The sequence below is a fragment of the Salvelinus fontinalis genome, chromosome 3 (assembly GCF_029448725.1).
Source record: "Salvelinus fontinalis isolate EN_2023a chromosome 3, ASM2944872v1, whole genome shotgun sequence".
Taxonomy (NCBI): domain Eukaryota; kingdom Metazoa; phylum Chordata; class Actinopteri; order Salmoniformes; family Salmonidae; genus Salvelinus; species Salvelinus fontinalis.
Window position 1 is genome coordinate 34,528,678 of NC_074667.1, and position 15,879 is coordinate 34,544,556.

At 42.2% G+C, this 15,879-nt stretch overlaps 1 protein-coding gene across 1 annotated transcript; it reads left to right on the top strand.

Moving 5' to 3' along the window:
- The first annotated feature begins 66 nt into the window (after positions 1-66).
- Positions 67-15,844, top strand: LOC129845404 (peroxisomal succinyl-coenzyme A thioesterase-like). The gene is made up of 12 exons (XM_055913324.1): positions 67-261; positions 5,851-6,889; positions 11,366-11,572; positions 11,712-11,811; positions 12,050-12,270; positions 12,425-12,600; positions 12,722-12,838; positions 13,144-13,229; positions 13,398-13,491; positions 13,802-13,882; positions 15,006-15,141; positions 15,505-15,844. The coding sequence occupies exons 2-12, from the start codon at positions 6,580-6,582 to the stop codon at positions 15,615-15,617; spliced, it is 1,641 nt and encodes a 546-aa protein (XP_055769299.1). The 5' UTR covers positions 67-261; positions 5,851-6,579; the 3' UTR covers positions 15,618-15,844.
- The last annotated feature ends 35 nt before the right edge of the window (positions 15,845-15,879 follow it).

Here is a 15,879-nt window from a genome sequence, read left to right on the forward strand (position 1 = left end):
TGGGAAGGGAAATCCGGCTATTTAAAAAAAAAAGTTGAATAAAAACTTATTTTTTTGGCTTCCGAGGTTACTACTTCTGGTGTTAGGATTTTGTTTTAAGGCCTTTACAAGTTGCAGTAATGTATTTCATTGTTCTGAGACTTTTATTTTGACACACATTCCTAGATCTCACATTTCTTTACTGGGTGGGTCCTGAAAGTTTGCCGGGCCAAGAGGAAACAAATAAAAGTTTCTAGCGATCAACACTGTGAAAAATATTAGGTAGGTATCCAAGACAATGCCATATCAACGTTTTGAAACAATTACCGTTCCTTAAATGCTTTGCTTACTTCTCTCTCACAACTAATGTAATGTAAACAAAGTTAGAATGACAGCTGTTACTAAATTAATCCTATCGATCACTGCCGATCTGCGTTATAGGCTATTCTATTCATTCACAATTGTCTGATTTTGGATTGCTCTTAAATTAATGAAGACACAGTTACAGATAGTATAAACCTATCACAAGGCATATAACTCTGGGGCCTCTTAAACAGTGCGAATTGACCAAATATACCCCAAAACATGCGTGCGACAGTTTTTAGTATTTATAAAAACTGAACTTGAAGTGAGAATGTGCTCACCGCAAAACTTTAGACGCGTATGCACAGTTTCTAGTGGTTGAAGTATTGCATTGTAAGCAACCTAGTGTAACATCCACAGTTGTTCAGGTTGCGTATGTTTATAAGAACTGAAGCCGGGGCGTTCGTACACTTTAGTTTAACTTTACTCCGAGGTATGCTGGCATTACATAGTTCACATGGCATATCACTCCTACCTGGCTACTGTAAAACATGGGACTGGAATCCCACAGTACCAATACATGGACTGGATTATGGCATAATGTTCACTACATTATACCTATTATTTTGTGTAAATGGGGATAAGATGGATAGGTTTGTTCATAACAAATAAATAAGGTTAATAACAAGATGCAATCTTTTGCCGTTAGTGAAAAGAGAGAATATCAATTTTGTTTATCTTTGCGTTCTAAAATTATTGGAAACGCATCTATTTCCTAGGCTGTATTATTTCATATCAAATCAAATTGTATCAGTCACATGCTCCGAATACAACGGTGTAGACCTTTCAGTGAAATGCTTACTTATGAGCCCCCAACCAACAATGCAGTTTCAAAAAATACGGATATGAATAAGAGATAAAAGTAACAAGTAATTAAAGAGCAGCAGTAAAATAACAATAGCGACACTATATACAGGGGGGTACGATTACAGAGTCAATGTTCGGAGGCACCGGTTAGTTGAGGTAGTATGTACATGTAGGTAGAGTTATTAAAGTGACTATGCCTAGATGACAACAGAGAGTAGCATTGGTGTATAGAGGGGGTGAGAGGGGGGGCACTGCAAATAGTCTGGGTAGCCATTTGACTAGATGTTCAGGAGTCTTATGGTTTGGAGGTAGAAGCTGTTTAGAAGCCTCTTGGACCTAGACTTGGTGCTCCGGTACCGCTTGCCGTGTGGTAGCAGAGAGAACAATCTATTACTAGGGTGGCTGGAGTCTTTGACAATTTTTAGGGCCTTCCTCTGACACCGCCTGGTATAGAGGTCCTGGATGGCAGGAAACTTGGCCCCAGTGATGTACTGGGCCGTTCGCACTACCCTCTGTAGTGCCTTGCGGTCGGAAGCCGAGCAGTTGTCATACCAGGCAGTGATGCAACCAGTCAGGATGCTCACGATGGTGCAGCTGTAGAACCTTTTGAGGATCTGAGGACCCATGCCAAATCTTTTCAGTTTCCTGAGGGGGAATAGGTTTTGTTGTGCCCTCTTCACAACTGTCTTGGTGTGCTTGGACCATGTTAGTTTGTTGGTGATGTGGACACCAAGGAACTTGAAGCTCTCAACCTGCTCCACTGCAGCCCTGTTGATGAGAATGGGGGCGTCCCAGGGTCCTTAGCTTATTGATGAGCTTTGAGGGCACTATGGTGTTGAACGCTGAGCTGTAGTTAATGAATAGCATTCTCACTTAGGTGTTCCTTTTGTCCAGGTGGGAGAGGGCAGTGTGGAGTGCAATAGAGATTGCATCATCTGTGGTTCTGTTGGGGCGGTATGCAAATTGGAGTGGTTCTAGGGTTTCTGGGATGATGGTGTTGATGTGAGTCATGACCAGCCTTTCAAAGCACTTCATGGCTACAGCCGTGAGTGCTACGGGTCGGTAGTTGTTTAGGCAGGTTACCTTAGTGTTCTTGGGCACAGGGACTTTGGTGGTCTGCTTTAAACATGTTGGTATTACAGACTCGGACAGGGAGAGGTTGTGCTTCCCTTTGTAGTCTGTAATGGTTTGCAAGCCCTGCCACATCCGACGAGCGTCAGAGCCGGTGTAGTACGATTCGACCTTAGTCCTGTATTGATGCTTTGCCTGTTTGATGGTTTTTCAGATGGCATAGCGGGATTTCTTATAAGCTTCCGGATTAGAGTCCCGCTCCTTGAAAGTGGCAGCTCTAGCCTTTAGCTCAGTGCGGAAAACTCTCTCGGTAAGTAGTGTGGTCCACAGCTTATCATGAGATACACTACCTCAGGCGAGCAATAGCTTGAGACTTCCTTAGATATCGTGCACCAGCTGTTGTTTACAAAAATACATAGACTGCCGCCCCTTGTCTTACCAGACGCCGCTGTTCTATCCTGCCGGTGCATCGTATAACCAGCCAGCTGTATGTTGATGTTGTCGTCGTTCAGCCACGATTCCGTGAAGCATAAGATGTTGCAGTTTTTAATGTCCCGTAGGTAGTTTAATCTGCCGCGTAACTCGTCGATTTTATTGTCCAAATATTGCACATTTGCTAGCAGAATGGAGGGGGGGTTTATTCGATCACCAACAAATTCTCAGAAGGCAGCCCGACCTTCGGCCCCTCTTTCTCCGCCTACTCTTCATGCAGATCACTTGGATCGGGGCCTGTTTCTGAGGAAGCAGTATATCCTTTGCTTTGAGGTCGTCACAGTCGTGAAAGGAAAAAAAGGATTCTGATAGTCCGTGGTGAGTAATCGTAGTCCTAATGTCTAGAAGTTATTCTCGGTCATAAGATACGGTAGCGGCAACATTAAGTACAAAATAAGTAAAGAAATAAGTTATGAACTAACAAAAAAACACAATCGGCTGGGGGCACGTAAAACATCTGTCATCTTCTCCGGCGCCATCTCCATGATCATTGCAGAATAAATTCTTCACCTTTTCTAGGATGGTTTCATTCATACTCATGAGGTAGCCTATAGGCCTACAAGAAGTTAGGATACAATTCTTCCTGTCTCTTGTTTAATTGGACCCACCATACAGAAGTACTGTATATAGATGAGCAGTGGCGATTTTAGCATGTAAATCTTGGTGGGGCAAACTCAAAAACATTTTTTTAGATGCATACCATAGCTGATATTGCTGACCATATCTCCCTGGCATATTACATAATTTATGCAGCAGCAAATAAGACATTTTTGGACTGACCTTGTGCGCGTTGCAGTCCTTCTTTGGCAAATTTTGTTATCAAAGAAAGAGAAATATTTACAATTCCGAGTTGGATTACCGTTCAAAACTGAGCGCGTTTATTCCGACTTCCCAGTTGCAATGCTTGCGTTTAGCCACCGATTCCTTCCAAACAACTCATTGTTGAATTTGCGATTTCCAACTTGTTGCAGTCCAATGGGCGATGAGCACCGATACATTTTATCTATAATTTATCATTATTTCTCTTCATATGACAAGGATTAAAAAGGATTTGCCAGTAGACTGTCTACTTGATTGATGATTATGACTGCTAGCTAAGATTTTGAAAGTGAAATGTAGCTTTGATCAGTCCAATCAAAGCTACTGTAGATATAACGTGATTATAAGTCATTTTTTTAACACCTTTTTTCTCCCCAATTTTGTGGTATCCAATTGTTAGTAGTTACTGTCTTGTCTCATCGCTACAACTCCCGTACGTGCTCGGGAGAGACGAAGGTCGAGAGCCATGCATCCTCCGAAACACAACCCAACCAAGCCGCACTGCTTCTTAACACAGCGCGCATCCAACCCGGAAGCCAACCAGCAATGTGTCGGAGGAAACACCGTACACCTAGCAACTTGGTCAGCGTGCACTGCGCCCGGCCCGCCACAGGAGTCGCTAGTGCGCGATGAGACAAGGATATCCCTACCGGCCAAACCCTCCCTAACCCGGACGACACGAGGCCAATTGTGCGTCGCCCCGTGGACCTCCCGGTCGTGGCCGACTGCGACAGAGCCTGGGCTCGAACCCAGAGTCTCTGGTGGCACAGCTACCACTGCGCCACCAGGGAGGCCCGATTATACGTCATTTTATCTTTGTCCAATGACCTTGAGCCTTCTTGGAAGGGCAATTCTAATCTAAGTCTTTGGACTGACCCAAGGGCTCACATTCTTGGGCTGCAGTCCGAACACTTTAAATATACACCCCATCCCCTCAGCCCTCAAATTAAGTGGACACTTCTGATGACGTCTGACGAGTATACACTTGCATTCCGTGATGATTGTGTTTTCAGCCACCGGTAGCTTGTGGGTGCTTTATATGCTCTACAGTCAATTATGATTGCATGTCTACTTATATTAACTATATAATTATTAATATATGCCTACTGTATGATAGCTAGCAAATTAATTAGCTAACTAACGCCTGCCTAGCTGGAACTTCTGAAGGAAAATGTTTTATTTCTACAATCTCCAAAAGATAACCGAACAAAAACCGATTTACTTTTTACGAGACATGTTTGTGCCATCATGTGCATTAGTAGCACAATTTGCATTCATTTTTACTTACACTTGTATGTTCACTTCTCCATTGATGTTGTTTTTAAGTTTTGGCAGACTTTTCTTTGCGGATGTACAATCGTCGCAAATTGAATTGAGTTTCAGGCCCCGGAGTGAACATAATTGTACCCTCGCAAACTCGACTAAAAACGAGGGCTGAGGGGCTTACGTTGCAAACTTCCCTTGCTTGGCTAATCATTTGGACTGCCCTCCAAGGTGGTATCGGGGATTCTCCCAAGGGCATAAGGGGGCTCGCCCCACCTGCCCTGAATGGCGGTTCGCCACTGTAGATGAGCCATTTAAAGTATTTTGCTCTATGCCATCTGATCCAGAGCGCAGTTTAATAACAGTAGAACAGACAATTATAGGCTACTTCTCTAAGTCTGAATACTGTAATTTCACATTTCTCAAGTAGACAATATTTAATTTCTAAACATAATAAATATTTGTATAACCTTTGCAGAATAAATTCCTCACCTTCTCTGGCCTCACCTTTTTCCCAAAGTATCCTGCAACAAATACCATGCGCATCTCTCATTTAATTGGGCCTATTAGATAGGCTATTATTTAAAGTATTTTGCTCTATGAATAAGATAGGGATGGTGGTTTATAACATACCGTATAATTTAACAGGTGAACTGACAGTATTTTTTTGCATTGAAGTGTGTATGGCCACCACTGTAAGTAGATAGTGTTTCAGATTTCGCAGGCAGTGCAGCATATAGGTTCAAGGAAAAAGTCAATACAAAACATTAGACACTAACAAATGATCAAACGATCTGTTTACAGGTCCTCAGCAATTTGAAATAAATTTTGTTCTTCTGAAACATTTTGTTTGTCAGGTAGCTGAGGCCTACAGCAAATATCACTGAAAAAGTTTAACATTCTGCCATCAAACCTCCAAAGACATTTGATCAAGTTCAACATTGCTATTTCCTTTAGAAACTGCCTCGGCCTAATTCTAATACTTCCAAAGTATACAACAAATAGGGGTGTTATTGTCACCATAAAAGGTGAATGATGGGCATTTTTCTTTTTCAGGTGAAGTTATAATGCTCGTTCAAGCGCACAGTTTCGCAATGCCGGGATTCATCCAATGGCATTGAGGAGTATACCACCTCAGTCACCGGCTTCATAAATAAGTGCATCGATGACGTCATCACCACAGTGACCATACGTACATATCCCAACCAGAAGCCATGGATTACAGGCAACATCTACACCGAGCTAAAGGCTAGAGCTACCGCTTTCAAGGAGCGGGACACTAATCCAGATGCTATGCCCTCAGACAAACCATCAAACAGGCAAAGCGTCAATACAGGACTAAGATTGAATCCTACTACACCGGCTCTGACGCTCGTCAGATATGGCAGGGCTTGCAAACTTATGGACTACAAAGGTAAACCCAGACACGAGCTTCCCAGTGACGCGAGCCTACCAGACGGGATAAATGCCTTTTATGCTCGCTTCGAGGTAAGCAACAAGGAAGCATGCATGAGAGCACCAGCTGTTCCAGACGACTGTGTGATCACGCTCTCCTTAGCCGATGTGAGCAAGACTTTTAAATAGGTCAACATTCACAAGGCCGCAGGGCCAGACATATTACCAGAATGTGTACTCAGAGCATGTGCGGACCACCTGGCAAGTGTCTTCACTTACATTTTCAACCTCTCCCTGACCGAGTCTGTAATACCTACACGTTTCTAGCATACCACCATAGTCCCTGTGCCCAAAAATGACTACCGCCCCATAGCACTCACGTCGGTAGCCATGAAGTGCTTTGAAAGGCTGGTCATGGCTCACATCAACACCATCATCCCGGAAACCCTAGGCCCACTCCAATTCGCCTACCGCCCCAACAGATCCACAGACGATGCAATCTCAATCGCACTCCACACTACCCTTTCTCACCTGGAAAAAAGGAACACCTATGTGAGAATGCTGTTCATTGACTACAGCTCAGCGTTCAACACCGTAGTGCCCACAAAGCTCATCACTACGCTAAGGACCCTCAGACTAAACACCTCCCTCTGCAACTGGATCCTGGACTTCCTGATGGGCCACCCCCCAGGTGTTAAGGGTAGGCAACAACACATCTGCCACGCTGATCCTCAACATGGGGGCCCTTCAGGGGTATGTGCTTAACAGCTTCTACCCCCAAGCCATAAGACTGCTGAACAATTAATCAAATGGCCACCCGGACTGTTTATTATCTATGCACAGTCACTTTACCCCTACCTACATGTACAAATTACCTCGACTAACCTGTACCCCCGCACATTGACTCGGTACCGGTACACCTTGTATATAGCCTCATTATCGTTATACCTTTTTTTTAAACTTTTTTTATTACTTTAGTTTATTTAGTAGATATTTTTCTTTACTGCAATGTTGTTTAAGGGCTTGTAAGTAAGAATTTCACGGTAAGGTCTACACCCGTTGTATTCGGCACGTGACAAATTAAATTTGATTTGATTTGACGGGGCTGATTTATAACAGGAAACATGCCTATGTATGGTGTGCTCCAAATATAAATCTCAATATTTTTGTATGTGCGCTGTCTTTTAAGAAACGGTGCATGCAGATATTTAGTGTGAAATTGACGCAACAGTTATAAATGAGGCCCCAGGTAATCTAATGAAAAGTTAACTCCCGAAACAGTGACTAGGCATTGGGCTGGGAAGTTGGCAAGTTGCACAAGATAGAGGTTGAAGTTCAGTCTCTGTTAGTGAAAAATAACTACCGTGAGCTAGAGAAACATTACTTACATTACTTCAGTACTAGGCTACTCAGGGTAAGACAACAAAAACTCTCACAAACACTTAACAATATTTTATATTCTCATGTATATGTTTGATCATTGCACATGTTCTTCTCTACATAGGGAGTACTGACTGGCTAACATGCTTAGAGCACACCTGTGTGTGTCGGTGCTATGTCGTCTCTCAGACAAGTTTGTGCTTCAATGGGTCAACATCTACAGGAAGATAGCATGTGTGCAACCTGCCGTGGGAAAGAAAGTGATGGATTAAAGTGATGCTACAAAGGGTTTGTATACTTTTAAGCCAGAAGTTTAGAAAGTAGCGCTCAAGAGCCAAAAAGGGTCCCAAAAATTGTGCACAATTGTGTACACGTCACATACGTGTAACTGCCTAAATAAAGGAAACACTTGAGTAAATGACGGATACTAAGTATATTGAAAGCAGGTGCTTCCACACAGGTGTGGTTCCTGAGTTAATTAAGCCATTAAAACATCCCATCATGCTTATGTAACCGGTGCTGTACTGCACCGCTGTACCTCTGCGTTGTGTGTGATTGATTGAGACTAAAGACATGGACTTCAGAGATCAGGTTGTTTTAATATATCAGAATTCTCTCTCACATTTGTAGAGCACAAATATGTTCTGCCAATCGTCACCTCTTTCTACAACAGGCGCACAATACAAATGACTGGGATCAGTCGAGAAGCTAGCCATCGTTCACACATACAATACCTTAGCTAGCTAGTAACCACATGTTGAATTCAGAATGTTAATATCATCCTAAAAAGTACAATTACAATTGCATCAACAATACAATACCCTTATGAGTAAACTCTAAATATACAACATTATTCATGAACAAAACACATTATTCATGAATAAAACACTGTGTGTCATGACTTTGTGCATAAAGGAATCTAACTTTTCTGAAGACGACAGAAAAAGCGTGCCTACCTCTCCTAGTGCATCAAAATTATTTCAGCAGGGCAAAACGTAAATATGCGCTCCCCTATTCCCAGGATGCAGGCATGCATAGTAACAAATCAACATGCTATATTAATATCTGAACCTGGTGAAATTCACAAAGTATTTGAACAACTGTTACACTTAGGGTCATGTATAAAAAAAAAAAGGGTAGCGCTATCTGGAATCCTTGGGACGTCCTAACCTTAACCCCAAACCATAACCCTTACCCTAACCATTTTAAATTTCAATGTCAATGGGGTAGGGAAATCCCAAGCATTCTGGATAGCAAGACCCTACAAAAATGCCCACTTGCCCATTATTTTGGCTACCACGGCTAGAAAAAGAGATCTCAGTGACTTTGAAGGATGGGTCTCAAATGAGCATAGGGGGTTTAAAGAGTGTGTGTCTCAGTCATCAGATCTCAACCCAATTTAACACTTATGGGAGATTCAAGAACAGCGTCTGAGACAGCATTTTCCAACACCAAATTATGGAATTTCTCATGGAAGTATGTTGTCACATCCCTCCAATAGAGTTCCAGACACTTGTAGAATCTATTTCACGGCGCATTGAAGCTGTTCTGGCAGCTCTGGTGGCTTGTGGTGACCCAACGGCCCCCAACTTTATGTTGGTGTTTCCTTTATTTTGGCAGTTACCTGGACATGTATATCACATCATTGTTCTCGAGTCCTGCAGCGTGTGCATAAAGAGAGTAAAAACAAAACTGTGGTGTGCACGTGCTCTGTGGTGTGCACTGAGCAGACTTGGGCCCGCCATGCAACCTCATTGAACAATACTGGGCTGACCTGATCCCGCTTCCCACTTTTAGTTTGCAGTCTCATTGGACATCATTCCACCTGCCAATCAATTGTCCATTACGTTCAGTTGCTTACCACTAGTTACCACAGCCACAAATTCAAGAAAACTTAGTCAAATTCTGTCAACAATCAGCCCCTTGAAGAAGAAAAAAAATGCCCGTTACAAATTTGCCAGAAGATACCGACCCTACCGTTATGCTAGTTTACACTGAGCTGCACTGAGGTTGGAACGCAATCATGGTTACATTAAGATGTGGTGCCGGCGCGAGATATGGGTCAGGAAACCCAAATTTGACCTTTATCCTCATTGCTCCATTGAGAAGATTTATATACTGCTAGTTTTCCCGGAAAACTGACCTTTTTGCCCTCATGCTAGCTAGGAGTAGCCACCGTGGTCATTTTGGAATGGCAGTGTCAGCCAATCAGCTTCTTTGTTGTTCAACGCGACTCGCCATTCCATTATGGCTGCTGTGGCTACTAGTAGCTAGCACGAGGACGAAAAGGGCAGTTTTCTGGGGAAACTAGCAGTATTTCAGTCTTCTCGATGGAGCAGTGTGGATAAAAATAACATTTGGAGTACAGTGGCATATCCCATCCCTGCATTGAGGTAGGTTTTCAGACCCATATCTCGCGTCGGCTCCATGGTGTCTTAATGTAACCATGATTGCATTCCGACCTCAGTGCAGCTCAGTGTAAACAATCGTAATGGTAGCGACAGCATCTTCTGGCAAGTTCCAAATAATCCAGCAACTATAGAAATGTGATGTATGCTCTCTGTCCAATTTGTGGAATGATATCCTAATATTACATTTTTATTCTCAAAATTAGAAACATGGTAGACTAAATTATTAACAGTTTTATCGTTTTACAAGCTGCCTTCCCCGGACAAGAAAGCCAAAGTTTTTCCAGCGAGCAGGAGTCACCTGTCAATTTGATCATGCAATTACAGATAATCCTGAATGATGAGTGAGAAAGTTATGGGTGGTCAAAGATCATACCCCCAAGACATTCTAACTTCCCCTGTTATTAGTAATGGTGAGAGGTTAGTATGTCTTGGGGGTATGGTCTTTGACCCTCTGCAACTTTCTCACTCATCATTATTCACAATTCATATAGGATTATCCGTAATCATGGGAGTATCCACATTCATTTAGAAGTGTTACAAAAACACTGTATATTATATTCTTATTTACAGTAAAAGTGACTCCAAAATGACACAATATATTATTTACCATTGGGCACAACATAAACCGAAACACAACCAAAACAAACTACAAATGCACACATCAAGTTTGTAGAGTCACAAAGTTGATGTAGGCATCGCGTGCTAGCAATATAGGACCAAATACTACAAATACTTTTCACTACTCTAATACACTATAAGTGCATTTGTCCAAATACGTATGACACCTTCAAATGGGGGGACTAGATGTACTGTCTCCTCATAGGAAACATTTGATCACAAATCCAAAATGGTGGAGTATAGAGCCGAATTAAACGATTTAACTCCACTGTCCAAATAAATAAGTAGGGAAATGTATGTATGAATTTGTGGATGTCCATCATCCATTTTGCATGATGATGTGTTATGTCCTCCAATTCGCATGATATGTTACGAATTCCAATATGTAGAATTTGAAAATGCGCGTTCACTAAGTATTGCATTACAGATGGTGTATTATGAGCCGTACATTGACACATCGAGTCCAAAACGGAAGGTTTAAAAAACACTGACATTTAAAAGACGTCATATCCCTCTGGAAGCTCTGAAAGCACATTACATTGACCAAACTTTTGTCCTTGTCAATACAGATGATGTTCTATGTGTGACTATCTTTCTTTTACCGTGACTTTCCCACGTTTTCCATTTACTGAAACGCCTGTGTCTCATCAGGGTTATGAAGCAGCCACAGTCTACCTCCTTATATCTTGTCCTTTTAAAGTGTAACTAAATTGCATGAAGTGCAAAATCCCTTGTTTGATCCCATGTTGTTTCGGTGTGCTTCTTAGGCCAAGTGAGATGGAAGACATGTAGACCAGCTCCCTTTTTGACAGCCAAACCCAACCGCGCCCTCATAGATGAGCCGATTACCCTAGAGGGACGTCACCTCCCCCCTCACTCACCTATTACGGTGTGTGCCCGCATGCATAACGAGGACGGTGACCTGTGGGAAGCGTTTTCTCACTACAACACAGATGGGAGGGGTGTCGTCAACTGTGAGTCACGTGACCGAGCTACAGTATGCAGGGGCTGGGAATCTGATAGCAAATTGTTTTATTTTAACTATTATACTCTCCTCGCAGACTATCTCATCCTCTCTTCATTCTCCCTCCCCTAACCCTCTTCTCCTCACAGTGACCAGGGATGAGTCTGTAGGGGGCTCCTATGTGGGCTGTGAGCCCATGGGACTATTCTGGGCCCTGCAGCCTGCACCTGGAGAGAGAGAGGGTCTGAGGTGGGAACAGGGATAATAATTAACAAATCATGCAAAGCCATGAACACATTGAATATGATTCAGAGACACATGCTTTTGATCAACAAAGTAAATCAACACAAAATATATTTTTTAAAGGGATAGTTAATAAAAAATAATACAATTATATATATATTGGTCCAGGAGGGGTTGGATACAGTCTTTGTTTTGTATGCAAAGCCCATGACAGTGACAGTTTCATCTGTGTATTTTCCCACAGGCTGCGGAAGAAAAATGTTGAGACTCCGTACTCTGTACAGTTGTCCTTATTAGAGGGTCACATTCCGGTTCCATCCAGTCATGGTTCCAACAAGGAGCAGCAACAGAGAGGGGAACAGGAGCTGGCTGCAGTGACTGTGGAACGCTGGTACATGGCACCAGGGGTCCGGAGAATAGAGATCCGGCAGAACGGAGTAGTGGGGACCTTGTTCTTACCCCCAGGTTTTTTTTGTTAAATTATACATATCAAATCATATTTAGAATCTTCGATTATAGCACGATATATATTACAGAGTGTCTTTACACAAACTATTATGACTGAGACTTTATTCCAAATGCTCAGAGTATTTGATGTTCTCTGTTGTTGCCTCCATAGGTCCAGGTCCATTCCCAGCCATGATGGACCTGTGGGGTATGGGCGGGGGGCTGATAGAGTACCGCTCAGCCCTGTTTGCTTCCCGAGGCTTTGCCAGTCTCTCCCTGGCCTACTTTGGCCATAAAGACATCCCTGGTCCACTCAACACTATCAAGGTGGGAGATGCCTACTTTAAGGTAATAAGGTGGTAGTGCTATGTTTCAAAGTACCAAGGTGATTCAACCCTGTATGTACGTAACATTCTGGCACCTGAGCAAAACTTTATTTTCTCCTTGTTTTCTCCATGGGCATTGACAGACTGCGTTCCAGTTTCTCCAGGACCACCCCCAGGTGTGTGGGGACAGGATGGGGGTCATGGGCCTCTCGTTCGGGGTCTACCTGGCTCTGCGAATCGCCACTCAGATTGATGTCAATGTAAGTCTGGCCATACAACCCCCTGAAGCGGTCATCTGAATTATTGTTTACCAGTCATCAAACAACTACTAGCCTTGGAAATATGAAATCATGTTTATACCTCTTGTGTTGTGATCAAGAGCTGTTATGTCTGATGTAGCCTGAGGTGGAATGACCAGAATTTGGGCAAATAAGAAAGTAGAGACTAAAGGCTATATTCAAATATGAAAGGCCTATTAGTATGATGAATAATATGAGTCTCCTTGTAGGACTGCATCTGGTTTGAAATACCTGATATTCCCATTCACTCATTTTTTCTCCCTCAGCCCCGGTGTGTGATCGGAGTCAATGGTCCAATAGGAAGTTTCAACAAACTCTCGGACAGCGACGGCATGACAGAAAGCTTTGAAGGGTTAGTTACCCTGCAAACATATAACAGAAATAAGGTTTGAGAATGAAAGTATGCCTGAAAAGATTACTTGACAGGAACTAATTGAGGTAATTCTCAATCTATTGTGTTATTGCTTAAATAGGGATGCTGCTCTTTTCTTATCCCACCCACTGTTATATTATGTTATAGGGATCAGAAGCACTGGAGTTACGATGAAGAGGGCTACGTCAGTTTCAGAGAAGTGTCCATGCCCAACAACATTCCACCTGAGAACAAAGCAAATGTACGACCCTGAGTGACCCTCTCAAATATTGATAGGGTCAAGAACCCCCTCCAGCCAGCTGCACAGAATTGTAAAAAAATAAATAATAATTCAAGCAGAACATATTTTATTTAGAGAATCGGTGTGAGGAGTACTTGTGCATTTTTTGTGGCAATTAATGTAGAATTTGATTCAGAGGGTTAGAGGTACATTAGCCTCGTCAAGGACCAGGCTTCCCTATTTGGAAAGGAAGCGTGACAACAACTTGATTTGGAGGTATTGCTACGCAAGACTACCTGTACATCTACAAAGATATCGTCTATCTGTGCAGGTTGAAAACCTGTGCTGCCCCCTACTGTACATTGTGGGTGAAGACGACTTGAGCTGTGCAGCTATTGAGAACGCAGATGAGGTAGGCCTACTTCATGGGATTGCTTTACCATTAAACTACAATATGGCATACTATGGTAGTATATACAGTTACGGCCAAATATATTGGCACCCTTGCACGTTTCTTAAATAAGTCCTTATTTCTTCTAAAATAACTTTTTTTTAAAATAAATAAATAAATAAAAAAGTGGATCACCATTACATTGTTATTGTATTTTCAACATTTCAGAACCACGTTTATTTTTGTAAACTTAAGTTTACAATTTTAATTGAGAAAATAAAGGCAAATGGTATGGGCATAATTATTGGCAACCCAGACCTAGTACTCGGTTGCACATCCTTTGGCCAAGATAACTGCAGACAAATGCTTTTTGTAGCCATTATTGAGCTTTGTGCACCTTTTTACTGACAATTTGGGGCCACTTTTTAGTAGAAAACTTTAATATGTCAGGGGTGCCCTCCACCAACTGCTGTTATCTGGACTCTTCAGCTTGCCACGGCAGAACAGTCCAGCATCTCTTCTTAACAATTCCTGGGTGCTTTTTGATGTGTGTTTGGGGTCATTGTCCTGCTGGAACCACAACCTTCAATGATGCCTTGTGCACGTTCAAGGCCTCCAGTACCAGAGGCAGCAAAGCAACTCCACAGCATTATCAGACCTGCCCCATATTGGATTGTAGGGAGGGTGTTCTTCTCATTGAATGCTTCATTTGGTCATCAGTAAACACAGCGCTGATTTGTATTGCCAAAGCGCTCTAATTTTGTTTCATTGGTCCACAGAATACTTCCCCCAGAATTGAGGTTTATTTTGCATGCAGTTATCTTGGCCAAAGGCTATGCAACCAAGCACTAGCTCCTGGGTGCCAATCATTTTCTCCATGCCATGTTTTTATTTTCATTACAAAAATAAATGTGGTTCTGCAATGCTGAAAATCCAATGAAAAGGTGTGACGTCCAAATGTTTTTTTTTTCAATTTCAACTTATTTTAGAAGAAATTGGGAATTATTTGTTTTAAAGTACAAGGGTGCCAATATATTTGGCCACAAATGTGTGCTAGTCATAGCTGCTGAGAGTATTAACTTTTCCAATGTCGAAGTCAAAAGTCGTGACCAGTTGAATGAACAGATATTTCCTTGGTTTTCAGATTGAGAAGAAGATTAAAGATGCTGGTAGATCCCACCTGTTCACCCGCCTGTCATATCCCGGTGCTGGTCACCTGATTGAGCCGCCCTACACCCCCAACTCCCGAGCCTCCATGTGGACCACACAACCCAAGAAACGTGGGTGGTCCTCTCTTCCCATACACACCTTCACCTCTCTTTCATATTTAGTTTGTCATGCAGTTATGACCTTGTTTTCAGTGATACCTTTTTACAAATAGTCATGATTGTATCCTAAAATGATAATCATACTTTGAAAGATTTGTCTTGAAGTACATTTATCAGTCCTTAATTCTTGATGTACTTATCCACTTACAAGCACTAACATATGTATTCAAATTTAAAGGGTTTCCAAATAAGGGTATTTGACAAAATGGTAATAGACATTATAATTAACATACAGTATCTCAGAAATGAGAGAACTACATTGTGATTTGTTTTTTCAGGTTATTTCCCATGCTGTCCTGTTGTTTTTCCATATAGTTATCACTCTCTGGGGAGGGCACCTGGTACCCCATGCTGCCGCCCAAGAGGATGCCTGGAAGAGGACCCTGGAATTTATGGAACGCCATCTAAGGGGAAAGGAAGACAAATAGCCTTTTGGCCACATTGGGATAGAACGGTCCATCTCACATGCATCACTCCTCAATGCAAGACTCAAAACTCACCCAACTGTCCAAATTCAAGTGGACTCAATGTTTTCTTTCACTATTTTCACGATACAGATTTTTATGTAAGCGTCTATGTATTGTTGTCATTGATTTGTTTGATTTTTATAAACACAACTATTATACCATAATAAAATCAATGTAATGTAAACAAAGTAGCTTTATCATCATTACATCATCTTTATGTGAG